Source organism: Megalops cyprinoides, chromosome 5 (genome assembly GCF_013368585.1).
Source record: "Megalops cyprinoides isolate fMegCyp1 chromosome 5, fMegCyp1.pri, whole genome shotgun sequence".
Taxonomy (NCBI): Eukaryota; Metazoa; Chordata; class Actinopteri; order Elopiformes; family Megalopidae; genus Megalops; species Megalops cyprinoides.
In genome coordinates, this window is record NC_050587.1 from 3,089,855 (window position 1) to 3,104,400 (window position 14,546).

General features: G+C 41.4%; 1 protein-coding gene across 1 annotated transcript; it reads left to right on the forward strand.

The window, feature by feature from the left end:
- The first annotated feature begins 444 nt into the window (after positions 1-444).
- On the forward strand, positions 445-13,668 carry zgc:63972 (protein CutA homolog). The gene is made up of 6 exons (XM_036529852.1): positions 445-914; positions 5,714-5,862; positions 12,534-12,593; positions 13,070-13,115; positions 13,220-13,269; positions 13,498-13,668. The coding sequence occupies exons 1-6, from the start codon at positions 810-812 to the stop codon at positions 13,598-13,600; spliced, it is 513 nt and encodes a 170-aa protein (XP_036385745.1). The 5' UTR covers positions 445-809; the 3' UTR covers positions 13,601-13,668.
- Positions 13,669-14,546: the final 878 nt, after the last annotated feature.

Genomic DNA, 14,546 nt, shown 5'->3' on the forward strand with positions numbered 1-14,546 from the left:
TTTTCATGTTAACTATTTATTCATTCATTTTTAAAGACTAGGTATTACTCGTACCTAAGCCATGTTCCTGTCAGCCAATGTAATGTGCCAAATATAATGAAGGTATGTAGCAAAACATTATACATATATATATATATATATATATATATATATATATATATATATATATATATATATATATATATATATGTGTGTGTGTGTGTGTGTGTGTGTGTGTGTGTGTGTGTGTGTGTGTGATATTAATATTAATATTCTAACCTCGTTGAGAACTACACTCTTGCAGTCCACACGATACGCAGTTAAAAATATAGCCCTGTAATTCATTACATAACGCATTATCCAAAAGCTGCTTATCCTTAATGTCATAGGCTACACACAGGCTGCCGTCTGAGGCAGAGCTTCGACTTCTCTCTGCGTTGAAGAGTATCCGGAAAAGAAGTCCCAACCTGGACTCAAGTTACGCACGACAGCTTGGTACCGTTTACAAACCGTGCACCTGCTGTACGTGATTTCAACTCTCAAGATGACGCCGACGTTTCAGTTTAAGTCGGCTACGTGAGTTTCGGGTTCTTATAAATATCGGTCTATGTTAGTGTGTTAATTCTGTAGCTTGTCTTTTTTTAATCGACTTGCAAAATCATGGACTCCGCTCTAAACTACGGCTGAGTGTACAAGGTGCGCTCAACGTGTTAGAGAAGCGACAGTGTGGGCGCTTAGCAGCACTCGGGATCCTTGACTAGGTCTGCGAAGACTTCTGCACAAAAGACTTCGCCTGTTCCAGAATTGTAAAAAAAAAAAAACCCTTGAGAATGACATTCGCAGTGGGAGGAAAAATGGACTGGTTGTGTCAGCGATGTCATAGGGAATCTGTTTCTCAGTCTTTCTTCCGTCCTGGATTTTTAATATGTTTCATGGTAAGTGAAATGGGGATTGTTTCATTACTTGTATTGATTGTAGTAATATGATTGGCAAGCCAGCAATAACAGCTTGCATTGCACGTGGATATACAATAGACTGGTATGCTATCATAGTATATTTATGAAAACAGCAGCAACTAATGCGCACGCTGTCAGCGTGGAGAGTTAAATTACTATTGTTGAAACTAGCATGTTACAGTATTCAGTCAGCTGGCGTGGGTTAATTGTTACATTAATCCGAAAAGTTCGTAAGAGGAATTGCTTGGTAATTTACGATTAAATTTAAAGTGTTCTGTATGATAAAACACTTACTGAAGGAACATGTGTAAGAAATCTAGCTAGCTAGCTAGTTGATATAGTCTCTACCTCCATCTCACGGAAGTCGCAGCAATTATTAACCGCCTATCTACCCGACCGATTCTAGCACGGTTTGGGGTTGTAATTTCACACAGTCACCAATAAACTCATAGATCATGTGGATTAACAAGGACCCAGTCGGCACGCAAGTCATCAGTTCAGTTTGTGTTTAATGAGATAATGGGTCGTTCTATCGTGCTTTATTGCGTGCTCGGCTGTGCTCACGGGGTCAGAGGACGCATGCGGCCAGGGTCAGGAATCTGATGACATAAATGCTTTCTCTGTAATGAGTTAAAGGCCAGAATTACGGCCAATCCTCATTTTGATGAAACGCTGCCAAAATTGCAGAGCGGATTATAAATCGGGCAATGTCACGTAACGCATTTAGTCTGGAACCTATACAATACATTGGAAATGGCGTTCTTTCTAACACTGGAATTAAAGTCCACGCATCACGTGCAGACGCACCTTCATGACCTTCACTTTGACCCGCACTGTTTTGGCGATTCACTACAGTGCAGAAAATTTTCTGTAAATCTTCTAGGACTAATCAGGTAGGCTAGTGCCTTTTGCACATGTAATGTGCATATATTTTGAATATCTTCCTTAAAATTACATTCAAAATTACTTGCGTTGGGGCAACTCAATATAAAATAGCCTACTTGCTTACTGAGCATGGTATGGCTGTGAAACCCAATGACTAATTTAAGGATACTTTCACACTAGAGCTTTTGGTGCGGACCCGAGTCCGCTTGAGCCGTTAGTTCGGTTCGTTTTGTTGATGTGAACGCTGTTTTCCGAACTCAGGTGAGCATACCGACAGTGGGGCGCTTTTATGGCATCGTGAAAATACCGAGCACGGTTATTTTGGTGCTGACACCATCCTAGCAAAAAGATGAATAAGAAAACTAGTGTGGCTTTCCATTTTGACTCCCTTTTTCGTCGTTGCCTAGCGACATTGGTAAATAAAAGCTGCACGTTCCTTACGTGTTGACGACGTAAACAGTTTTGCAACCAAAAATGTAATGTGAAAGGAGACCAGCGTTGGCAGGGGGAGGGGGCAGGCCCGGCGCTCGGGTGAAGTGACTGAGGGGGCAAATCTTTTTATATAGCCTAGTAAAACCTGGGGGGGGGGGGGGGGGGGGGTGTCTCTATTTTGAGACACGAGACACGATAGAGTTAGGTGTAGCACATCTTAAGTGATTAGCTCGTGTGAGTCCTGAGCCTTAGGTAGCATGTAGCAGGTAGCCGAGCGGTTTCAGCGGCTACGTCATTCCCCGAGACCTGGTTAAGTAGCGTTGTTGCCGACAGGCTAACGGCAATTTGCCTTTAGCTCAACTGCCAACGACGCTGGCTGTAAGAGGTTGGCAGCGAGCAGTGAGAACTTCGGTTCGAAACTCGCTCGCTCGCCGACCCACGTAACATCAAATCTAATACACAACGCAGTAAGAGACCACCCGTTACACTGGTGCCGTGACCCGGATCACTAGCTAAGACACTGCTTGGCCGCCAGTGGTCGCTGAGGAGTGAGAGGAGGTCAAAGGGTGGTGAGTGTAGCAAAGCGGAACTAGTAGCTCGTGTGAGTCCTGCGTAAAAAGCCTTAGGTAGCGGGTAGCAGATAGCCGAGCGGTTGCAGCGGCTACGTCACTTCCCCGAGACCTGGTTAAGTAGCGTTGTTGCCGACGGGCTAACGGCAATTTAGTTTTAGCTCCACTGGCAACGACGCTGGCTGTTAGGGGTTGGCAGCGAGCAGTAAGAATGTCGGTTCGAAACTCGCTCGCTCGCTGACCCACGTGACATCAAATTAAACACAACGCAAGATATCACCCGTTACATAGGCCTACGGAAAACTTTGTACACTTACACAAGGATACTGGAGCGAATAAACAGAAAAATTACGCCCTCTGTTCGAGTCCCAAAATAGCTTAGGAACTAGGCGATCGCTGGCTGTCTTGTTTTATTTACCATCGCCGTCACTGCTCGAGCCGCAGTATTTAAAAAATGGTCTCACGCAGTGAGGTGTAGCCTACTGTAATCCGCATTTCTCTCCGTTCCGCCCTTCCATCTCCATAAATTTCCCCTTGGACCCGTCTTCTCCATACAGCCTATAGGCGATAATGCCGCGAAAACACACACACACACACACAAAAACACATCTAAAATGGGAAAGAGCTGTTGTGCGATTGACTGTAGGCCTACAAATAGATTCAACAAGAAATCGGAGCTTTCTCTTTACAGACTTCCGAAAGCTAAAGAAAAGAGAAGCGAATGGATCACTGCAGTTCGCAAAAACAACTGGAATCCAGGCACCGATACATGTAGCTTACAGCTTTCCAAGTAAAAGTTGTAATAAATTAAAATATTTGTACAAACCTGTCCACATACAACCAGAATATTCATTGGTGTCCTCCTCACTTTAATTTCGCCAACAAATCCCGCCTTGAAGTAGGCCTACGACCAAGCTTTTGCGGACATTCTAAAACGCTTAAGGTTAAACGGCTTAATGTTCCAAAACAGCGATCAATGATCACCAAACTTTTCTCGGACATCTCTTGTCACAAAAAGCAAAACTAAAACCCAAGGAATATGGTAGCCTATTTAGGCCGACGTTACATTAAGCCCTGTCCTCTTGCTTTTTTTGTTAGGCCTAGTTGATCGCGGTTTGGAAAATTAAGCTATGACGCATTTTCCTTATAATGGGCGTCTATGGAGAGTTTTGCTTTTTTGATAGGAGACTGTTTATGACATGTGAGATGTCAGACAAATTTGGTGATCATTGATCGCTGTTTTGGGACACTAAGCCACATTAAGCCTTTTCCTTATAATGGAGGTCAATGGAGAGGAAAACGCTTAGGCTAACGTGAGACAACGACCATACTCCTAGGATTTCGGTTTTGATTTTTGACAGGAGGAAGCGTTTCTGACAAGAGATGTCCGAGAGAAATTTGGTGATCACTGATCGCAGTTTTGGAACATTAAGCCACGTTCAGCGTTTTAGGATGTCCCGGCTTTTGTATGCCTTCAGGCTTTATTTTGTGTATTTCCCCGGCGTCGAAATCAGGTCCTACGTATAAATGTCAGGAAACCCAATTCCTGGAAACATGTCAATGTCCACGGACCAAGGACCACTGGTTCTTTGGTAAGTTGTAAGGATCACTGTCAAGTCCAGCTGCCTTTAATTTAAGCAGATCGTTTGTTTTACTCCTGCTTTCGCAGTTTACCCTACTAAAGGCAGCTATGTTGCAGGATGTTTAGCTACTCAGTCCGACTGAGTACGCGTATTCCCGCGGGAAAGTGACGTCAGTGTATAAGGGCCCACTATAGGTCCTCACCCCCTCTGCAATGAGCCATGGGCTCCGCCCTGAGTAAAACAGTAGGTTATCATCCTGCTATGTTTATTTCTGCATTTTTTTCATCCTGCGGGTGGAAATATAGTGGCGCTTTGACTAGATGCGAACATTTTCCTGCTACTTTTTTTCCATGTGTTTGTGCGTCATGGCCATATTATGAAATAGGAATATTTGGGGCAGATTGCCAGGTCACCACCTAAAATTGGTCAGGTGGTAGGTTTAACCCTTTCGCACGTAACCTATATTTATGCTATGGTTCGTTATGTTTTCATCAGCGTTATTAAGCTTCTCATAGTTTTCAGTTAGCATTTGCTATATTTTGACGTTAAATCGCTGTTTTCTCGAAGCTAAAATTAGCTAGAATTTTCCCATCTAGTGTTCTCATCGCACCGGTTTTAGCATACGCGCTAAACGGCAAATCACACCGTACGGCGCGAAAGGGTTAATGAAATTCATTTATTTTAAAAGGCTAAATAACAACACAAGACAACTGTTTCAAATAATCAAATCAAATAATACATTTATTTCACAGCAGTGGTGAAACCAGTATTACACCTGAGTGTCCTCGCACAATTTAGGGAATCGGAGCACTCGGAACGTAGGTCTACAAGACACAAAATAATAGAATTTATGAACGATTCTAACCACTGAGGGGCGAGAGGGGCAAGAAATACAACTCTCTTGCCCCCTCGTGGCGCCGGGTGCGGGAGGGGGGAATAATCGCACTCGCGTTCGGACCAGCAAAACGGACCAAGTGTGAAAACAGCCTACAGAATTCCTTCTTTGGTTTCTGGATGTTTACACAACAAAAGATACCAGGGGCAGGAGCAGCATGTTTACACATGTCAACATTCACCTGTATTCATTTGTTTGGTTTTTTGCCCCAGTTGCACAAGACATCTTCCTCAGCCCGTTGGAGACATTTGTATAAACCTGCATTCATCTACATGTCAGCATGGCATTCTTAAGGGTGACATTACATGCACTTAACTTCACACATGGCAGGACTATAATGTTTTTTTATACAATAAGTTCTGTCAATGCATGGCCTTAATCCCCATTTCCTGTGTTGGGCGTTTCCTGTGTTAGGGGATGCTGTTGACTCTGGTGATGTACCCAGCTTTGAAGACTCTGGGGATACAGCTACACTCAGCACTAACAGGGAGCTACGTGTCAGGGCACCACTCTGTAGTCCTCATCAACTGCCCCAATGAGCAAGCTGCTAAGGACATTGGCAGGTATTTCACACTCCTTCTCCCATAGTCTTTACCCACAGCTGCCCTGTTAAACACCACAGACATTCTTTTTCTTCTTAAACTGGAGTTGGGCGGGCATGAAGTGCCAAGCTCCAAGCAATGACCCACCCAACAGAGTTACTAGGAGTTGGAAACTGTGTATAGGCTGTTTGAAGGAGAGTACTTACCAACTGTTTGAAAGCATAGTGCCTGTCACCAGCTGCAGGACACACCAGACCTAGTGAGGAGATGCAATGGTTACGTCAATCCTTTAACACTCCCTGATCTTAAAATTCAAAAAGAGTGTAGGAGTCATCTGTAGGGAATGTTAAAGTGGCCTCTTTAAGAAAGTGAAGCTGACCGTAGTCATTTTATGTTATCATCATATGTAGATATACCCTATCTGGCCTATACAAATCTTGTGCGAAAAATACATTCCCATTCTACCAAAGGCATTACTAACAGTTTTGTTTCATATCAAATTTATATGCCATAAGAATTGATGCTGGGTTTAGCAACAGGTGTAGAATTTACAGCTATGCCTGCTTAAGTTCAAACCCAGTGCTCACAACTGAATATATTCTAAGCCAACTATGGCTATAAATAGATATATTTTCAAAGGTTGTGAGATAACAAACCCATTAATTACCGTAGCACATGGTTGAGTCAACATATGTTGAGTGTGTAAAACTCTTAAGAAATGTAGTGTAATGTTCTGTACCAGCTGACACCATTATCACCAGCAGTGATGTGATCTCTGAAACCCCACTGCAGGAGTGTGACGAAGCTGGCTGACACTTCTCACAAAAAGGAACAGAAAGACCAAATGTTCCAAAAAAACAATAATTTATTTTAAAAACCAACACAAAAACGAACCCAGCCTGAGCACACAGTCAGCTGAAAAAAGTGAGCCTCCTGCTCTGCAGCCACACATATGGCATTTAATATGACTTTAATTAGGCAGGTGTGGCTTGTTAACAAATTGCTGGCTCACACATGACAATTATCACTTAACAATTAAAGAAGTAACCTGTTTGGAATGAAGCGGATGGTATTAGATCTGTCAATTGCAAATATTGTACATTGGAAAAGTAAGGATCCAGTACAACACATGACTAACACCACATTAACACTGCAGTCATTCAGGGGACAGGAGAGGCCTATTCTTCCACAAGGGGTAAACTATTTCAGTTGACCACATAACCCAGAAGACGGAAACCAGAAGTCTTCCTGCATCTAGCTTTGGTTAATCTTGTATTCTCATTTGTATGTTTTCACATTGCAAACCAGAGGCACAGGCAACAGATGTATGCTATTTACCCACAGTATGCAATGTTTGGCTGAATGAACAGGAAATGGCTTCATTTTTTAGACACAGTTTGTGTCAAAGAACACAGGCAGTGGTTGTTTTACTTGTAAACATGTATTTGTAAGTGCAATAAGGGCTTTCTACACTGCCCATCTACCACAGTTTCCATCTCGGTGAAGTTCCCAATGGACTGTTCTTGATGAAACTGTCTGCTCATGTCCTAGATTGATATTTGCATTCAACATTCAACATTCAAACAGTCTTTCTAAAAATTACTTTAAACTGGAATTAATTTGCATCTTACATTATTACAATATACACAGGCTGCCAACACCTTTTCAAATTTCCAAACCTTCCCATGACTTTTCATTGCACAAAATTTCAATCACCATTTCCTTGCAATCTTGCTAACCATAATCTATAGATAGAAAAGTGATAGTCACTGAAGACACATTATCCCAACTAGCTAGATAGAAGAATTTTAACTTCTGCATCAATACACAGTGGAAACGGTAGGCTAATGTTACAGTTAATTCCACCACAGAGAACACAATCAAATTCCATGACTTTCTAAAAATTTTGTGCACAACATCTTACTGTAAAAGTATCAGTAAGACCAGTTAGTTCATCAGATCATTATTATCTAAGTGAAAATAGGAGTGTAAAAAAGCTTAATAAACTAAAATTAAACGAAGCCTTGTTCCTATGAGAGGCAAGACAAAAGACCGCAAGCTAGTTCCTTTTCATTAATTAATGTTACAGCTAGGAAATGGTCAAACTAGCCTGCACTACCTAGCCATGGTGTAATTTGAGTTGCTCTGATATTCTGCTCAAACCAGATTTCAATACATGCTAGCTTGCTTGACAGTTTAACTCGAACTAGAGCTTGCCAGCTAGCTTAATGTAACAGTCAGCTAGCTACCAAAGACTGGATGCAACCTGCCCCAAACTATTTTGCATTAACGTTAAACTAAATCGAAACATTGTTTAAGCAGAATATCAGGGCAATTTACATTTTGTTATTATCAGTTTCTGACCAATTTTTCTCCCTACCTTGCCATCCACCTATCACTCTCTGCCATCTGTGCTGTCTGACTGACTGACAAGTGACTGAGGTCGCTGATCTGCTAGGTAGCCTTTAAAGCTGTGTTCACACGTAGCGTCTTTTTTATGAAAAACGCTGGCCAGAGCATTTTTTCAAGTAAAAAAACGCCGGCAGTGTTGAGCAGTTGAGAGCGTCTTTTGTTGCCATAACAACAGCTACTGCAACACCTAGCGATCTTGCTGGCTACATTGTTGCATAGCTAACGTTAGCTAACAGGCTAGTTTTGCTAACGACATGCAGTAAACACAAACACCAGAAACTCCTAGGATCCGTCCAATTTTACTCCAAACGGCCTGTTTATGATGAACGTTATGAGACAGTTTAACTGTCAGACTGTACAGTTCACTGTGCTCAGAAACTAGCACAATTAACTTCTCCACTGCTACCTTCTTTTTTGGTGGCTGTTATGGGAAACGACGGGTCTCACCACTCTGCTTCTGATGGGCCAGCTGTCAAAAAAGCGCTTGACGCAGGGCGTTTTTTTCTGAGAAGTTGAATTTTTTTTCAACTGAAAAAAATAAAAAACGCCCTGAGCTGCAGAAAAAAAAAAACGACGTCGTTAAAAAAACGCTCAGGATGTTTTTGAACAGTCTACTCCACAGGATTGTTATGTAAAACAGACGCTGACAGCTTCAAAAAGACTCTACGTGTGAACACAACCTTACGTGCGAGGGTAAAGAAACCCATTGACCAGTCGTGTACAGGCCATCGGGCATACCGGCGCAAATCCCGGTGGGCCGCCGCATTGGTGGGCCAGTGGAACGTCGAAAAATCCATTAAGTTTTTTTTTTTTTTTTTTTTTTTACCGGCCCTGTCTGTGTGCCTGCCAAATGGTTCAATTGGGAGGACTGAGAAGTTTAAGTTTAAATTTAAGTTTATTTCAATAACAAGATACCAACAAGATAATTTCACGAATGCTTTCACTGTTATGGCACGATGCACAGCAGTTTTCAGTGACACACGTTCGTATGTAATTCTTTACTTTGACACTGACAAAGTCACGTCACGATTACTTCAAACAAAGCTTAGTTGCGTAAGCTTACCAACAAAGCGCTCATCTAACCTAAGTAAAATATTGCATTGTCACCGCTGGTTTTTTAATTAACGCTAAATAAATCTAGACAAATTCAGCTGAATTTCTTTTCCAGTACACCCCTGCCATTGACAGAAAAAAGGGAAACCCCTTGAAAGTTCTGATGTTCGCAAGTTCTTACATCACCTCATTTATAGTCGCTACAGCTACGAAGGAAACGTGTTTTAGTCATTGTTTGAATTATTAAGAACGTGAAAAGTGTAAAAATATATACATTGTTGAAGATGTGCGAGGCTGAGCGTCCCCTGATGACACAGAAGAGCGTAGGCCTATGTGCCTGATTTAACCCCTGCTCATTCCTCATACTCAAGTGTTTCCTTTGTTTTGGCAGTTACCTGTATGTTGTGTTGTGAGAACATTATCTTTGAGCTGAAAAACTGTGAAAAATAGAACAGAGTATAACTGTAAGAAGAAAAAAAAAACATCCTCCTTGAGTGTGCGCATCCATAGCCCTCTGAAAGGTGGACAGATGCCCATGAGCCTTTTCACCACTGCATTACATTTTTCTGTGTTATTGGGGTGGGGGTTCAGTGGTGAGTTTTTGTGTTAGAAATGGTATAGCACGTGGCATTGGATGTGCATGTCGTGTGTACTGTGTACATCTGCACGTTTTCCTATATGTCTCTTTCCACTCAAAATTTTAATGGGAAGGTCCCTGCCACTTACCTTGTAGTATCTGTATCTATCCCTGCACTCCGTAATGTTGTAAAAGGGAACTTTTGAGTGACAGTTCTTTATTGCACTAGGTTGACTCCTCTTATAGGTCCTGTTTTTCCATCCTTCATACCACATCCATGTCAGACAGCTGAAGCATAATATAACAGTCCTCTGTTCACTCATGGTAGATTTCTGGCTGAGTAAATAGAAATATGGTGTGAGAAACCCAATGCCCTGCCATATGCTGAACCAAAACCTATTGCTCAGGCTTTTGAATTTATCCATATAAATGACATTTTTTAGGAGAGGATTGCATTTCGACTGCTTTGACTTTAGTGCACATAAGGTAGGCTACATGTTAAGCGGGTGCAGCTGAACTGACTTTTCCTGCTCTACAGTCCTCCAGGACAAGTATGCCTTGTCAATACACATTCTGTTTGGCACCAGAGGGTTCAGTGCACAACCACTGTCTATACAGTTTGTATCTGATGATTTTTGGATTCTAACATGTTCTAACATATTGTCACTATACTTGCTAGGGAAATTCTGTAAGCTGACATATGGCTTTCCAGAGAAAGACAGTACCACACAGCAGGCTACCCTACTCCATGCCCAGCGTACAGGTCCTGAATCAGTTTTAGCTTTTCCACATAATGTTTAGTCATGTTTAGGGTTAGGTTTAGTGCTGTGGGAGCTGATCCTGCATCAGAGGTTGTAGAAGGAGCATAGTCAGGGCATTCATGGTTGTGCAATAACATCACTGAATATTTTGAAAATCTCCTGAACCTCCATAAACCTGGAGGACCACTGTTTTCAAATGAATATGCCCCAGCTAGAACTCTGTGCCTAACCCCGAACAAGAATTCAATCAAAGTGGATTGCAAAGTGCAATCAGGGTTTAAGTCGAGTTCATCATTAAATCTTAAGAATTTACCATAGCAGAATTTTAAGGAGCCACAGCTGATAACAGGCACTACATGGTTCAAATTTTCTACAAATTCCTGCAATGCGTCATGTATTCAGACTTTGCGAATATTGTCCAGTTGTATTATCCAGTGTTAGCCTGTCACAGAGAAAGCTTGTGGAATGCTTTCTATGCTCCGGAAACCAGTAATTTCATTCTAATTCATTTCATTTCAAACAGGAAAAAAAAAAAAAAAATGCAAAGCTTGTGAAATAATGAGCCGTTGATTGTGGGTGCTGGGTTCTTGACGGCTGCAGTGGCTGACAGCTGAATGCAAATGAGTGCTGTTTCTTTTCGCTGTCTGTTAAGTGAAGGACTAAAGGGCCGTTACATCTGGGGCAACTGTATGTCAACAGCCAGGAGAAGGAAGTCGACCCCATTTCTGTGAGAAGCACTGGGGTACATATCCACAGCCTCATGAATTCATGTAAAAAAAAATGTTGTGTGTTTCCCTCTCATTTCTAATTTTAATTGAAACACAGCATGCCATATGTCAAATATGTACACGATTGCCTGCAGCCAGTTCCCCTTAAGAATTGGTCATGTGTTATGTCACAACAACTGCAGTATTGTGTAACCAGCTTGATTCCTCCCCTTCTGTGTAGCTAAAACACAGGGCATGAAGTGGGTTAGGACACCAAGAGCCTTTTCCCATGGAAACACCTGACAAAAAAAGATTGCACATTGACCCTTGAACCCTTTGACTACTTACAGCTACTCTCAGTTGGCTTACTTATATTTACAAGGTTGGCACTGTCCTGCAAAAGTCAGTAGTGTGTCAGTTATTGAGGTGAACAAATTTCCTCTTGTGTCACACAAATGCACAGCATATCAGTTAACTCATGTTGTGCAAAAAAAAAAAATCCTTAATCTAAATCCACTATGGCCTGTCCTATATGAAAATGAAATATATTGTGGTATATTAGGAAATATGTTGTTCAGCCCAAGAATATATTGTGAATACATTTAAAATATATTGGTGCATATAATATATTATATATTATTATAATATATTATACATATATTAATCTCTTTCCATCTTTAACTTTCCTTGTTTGTCATCGTCCCACTTCATTAATTAGCTAAAAACAAAACAGCTTCTATGAACACACTCAAAACGCCAAGGAGTAGCAGCAAAAAAGCAGAGCAAACAGCACTACAGAACATCTTGCATATCATGATTAATATAGCTAAACATGACACAGACTCATAACTTACTACAGAGGGGAGTGCTCACTGTCCTGTGGAGTTATTATCACCATATGCAACAGTTATTCTCTCTAAAAACATCAGTATTTCTATAGAGTAACTATTTCTATAGAGTAAACAGCCATGAAAACTGCTCCTGTAAAGAAAAATACAGTTGTTATAGCTTGAAAAATACACCCGCAGGGAAAATGGACAATGCCAAAGTAAGCAGGTATGTCAGAGGGTAAAAAGTTTAATTTTACATGCACATTTACAATTGCAGAGTTTATAAAAATCTAATATAATGGGGATTGAGAGAGCAAGCTACTATCCCTTTTTCTTCCTTGTTCACCTCTAGAGCCATAATGGAGAGGAGACTGGCCGCTTGTGTCAACATTTTCCCCAAGAGCGTCACCTTGTAAGTGAGGCAAGACCCGTGCCGTCTGAAATACAAATCTGTGAAGTTAAACACACTGAGCTTCCTGAGCATGCCCAGTTTCCTTGGAAACCACCCCCCTGTTCCACTATCAGAATGTTAATGATTTTCCAGTTTCTAAACTGAAACGTTAATATTAATTCAAAATGGGAAAGAGAGTTGTTTGAGATTCTTCAAAGAGGGGGTAGATTTTTTCCCCTGGTTTTCTCAAAGTTCGATCGTGCCAAAAGTAAATATCTATTGAAGTGTAGGACACTTGAATACAAAAGGGAAAAACAGAAAGAGGTTCTTGCCATGATTGTTGGTCTTGTACAGGAAGTGTTTATACTGCTGCTACCACAGGTGGCTGCCGTAGAACAATCTGTGTGGAGGTCAAACAGGTCACAGAATGCTGTCACAACAGTATTTTCAATCCCAAAACTGGATCAGCCCCTGACCCTGTTTGCTGTGTGCTGTAGGTACTTCTGGAAGGGGGAAATCCAGGACGCCACAGAAATCTTGCTGGTAAGTTTAAATAGCAGCCCCACCCAGACCTGGAGTCTTCAGAACTATATTTTTGTCATCACCAGCCTGGATGGACATCACAGCTGAGTCTTCTGTCTTTGCAGCTAGTGAAGACAAGAACGTCCAAAGTCCAGAAGCTTACAGACTTCGTGAAGTGGGTTGTTCTTGATGTCTTGGCACATTTTAGACATAAAGCAGCTTTAATTTAGCAGCGTTAAATTTCCCCAAACACTAACTGCCAGTTTGTCTCCGACTATTTAATACTGCCCAGTGGGCTGAGAAAGTCATCCATATGGTTGGTTTAATCATCCACATCTGCCTGAAGTGCATGTTGTTGGTCATTTTGGTGCATTTTTAATTGCATGAATATCCCCTCCTTCAGGTCTCTTCACCCGTACGATGTTCCTGAGGTACTGAGCTTCCCTGTTGAAGATGGGAGTCTGCCATACATGAAGTGGATGGATGATGCTGTCCCAGACGACTGACTCGTGAACAGTCCTCTGACACAATAACACACTGGATTTGGAACACGGCGCTCGGGGTGTGACTGCTCCGAGGGGGGCCCGTTTCCTGAAAGTGGATTATCAAAGTCAGGGCCTGTCTCAGATTATTAGGTTTGGATTGTGCAGTCAAGGATTGCAGGATAGCCTTGCTTGCTGGTGTGTCAGTTTTATGAAAGTTTTGTTTTTTTTTCCTCCATGAGCTTTTGACCCTCCATTTGTTACCCCTCTACAATGTGCTTCGTTTCCACACATGATGCCACCACTCTCTTCCTTTACAGCAAGGCCTACTGCCAGCAACAAACCATTTAATAAACCTGAAGGCTTTCTTTCCTGATTGAAGTGTGGCAATGTGTGAATTAAAACCATTCAAAGATTAACAGATTTAGACATTCACAGGTGTGAAATGCTTTCAGGTGATCAGCTGCACCAACCTTACACTCCTCTTTGCCTGACATAAAAAGCTACATTACAAACATTTTCACCTCAAGCTAAATTTACCATCGTGTTGAATAAAGATGTACAGACATGGTCTTAATGTTTCATTAGCTATTTTTAGGGGGTTTCTAAAAATGTCTTTACAATACATTTTTCAAACCATACAAATGACTGTTTTTGCAGGGTTGGTGTCGACTCTTTTAGTTTAATAATACTGAAAGCAGTATTTCTAAAATGGGACTTTGGCTTTGGATGTGCATTGAACCAGTCATGATATCTTTTCCATTTACTTGATTAGTTTTTCATTCATTATGTTCAAATGAATATTGCAATATAATTACTGGACATTTTTTACTGAATGTGTGGCTCAGTTAGATAAACCCCAAGATAAAAATGGACAGAAAGGATTGCCTTACATGCAGTATTCATTTTTCCTTTCACACCCCCTGAAACAGTTGTATATTACAATTTTCACAGTGACCAAACAAAGACA

Coding starts and splice junctions, on each gene's coding strand:
- zgc:63972 (XM_036529852.1), top strand. CDS start 810: ATGACATTCGCAGTGGGAGGAAAAATGGACTGGTTGTGTCAGCGATGT. Junction 12,594..13,069: donor TTCCCCAAGAGCGTCACCTT/GTAAGTGAGGCA, acceptor TGTGTGCTGTAG/GTACTTCTGGAAGGGGGAAA. Junction 13,270..13,497: donor AAGCTTACAGACTTCGTGAA/GTGGGTTGTTCT, acceptor CCCCTCCTTCAG/GTCTCTTCACCCGTACGATG.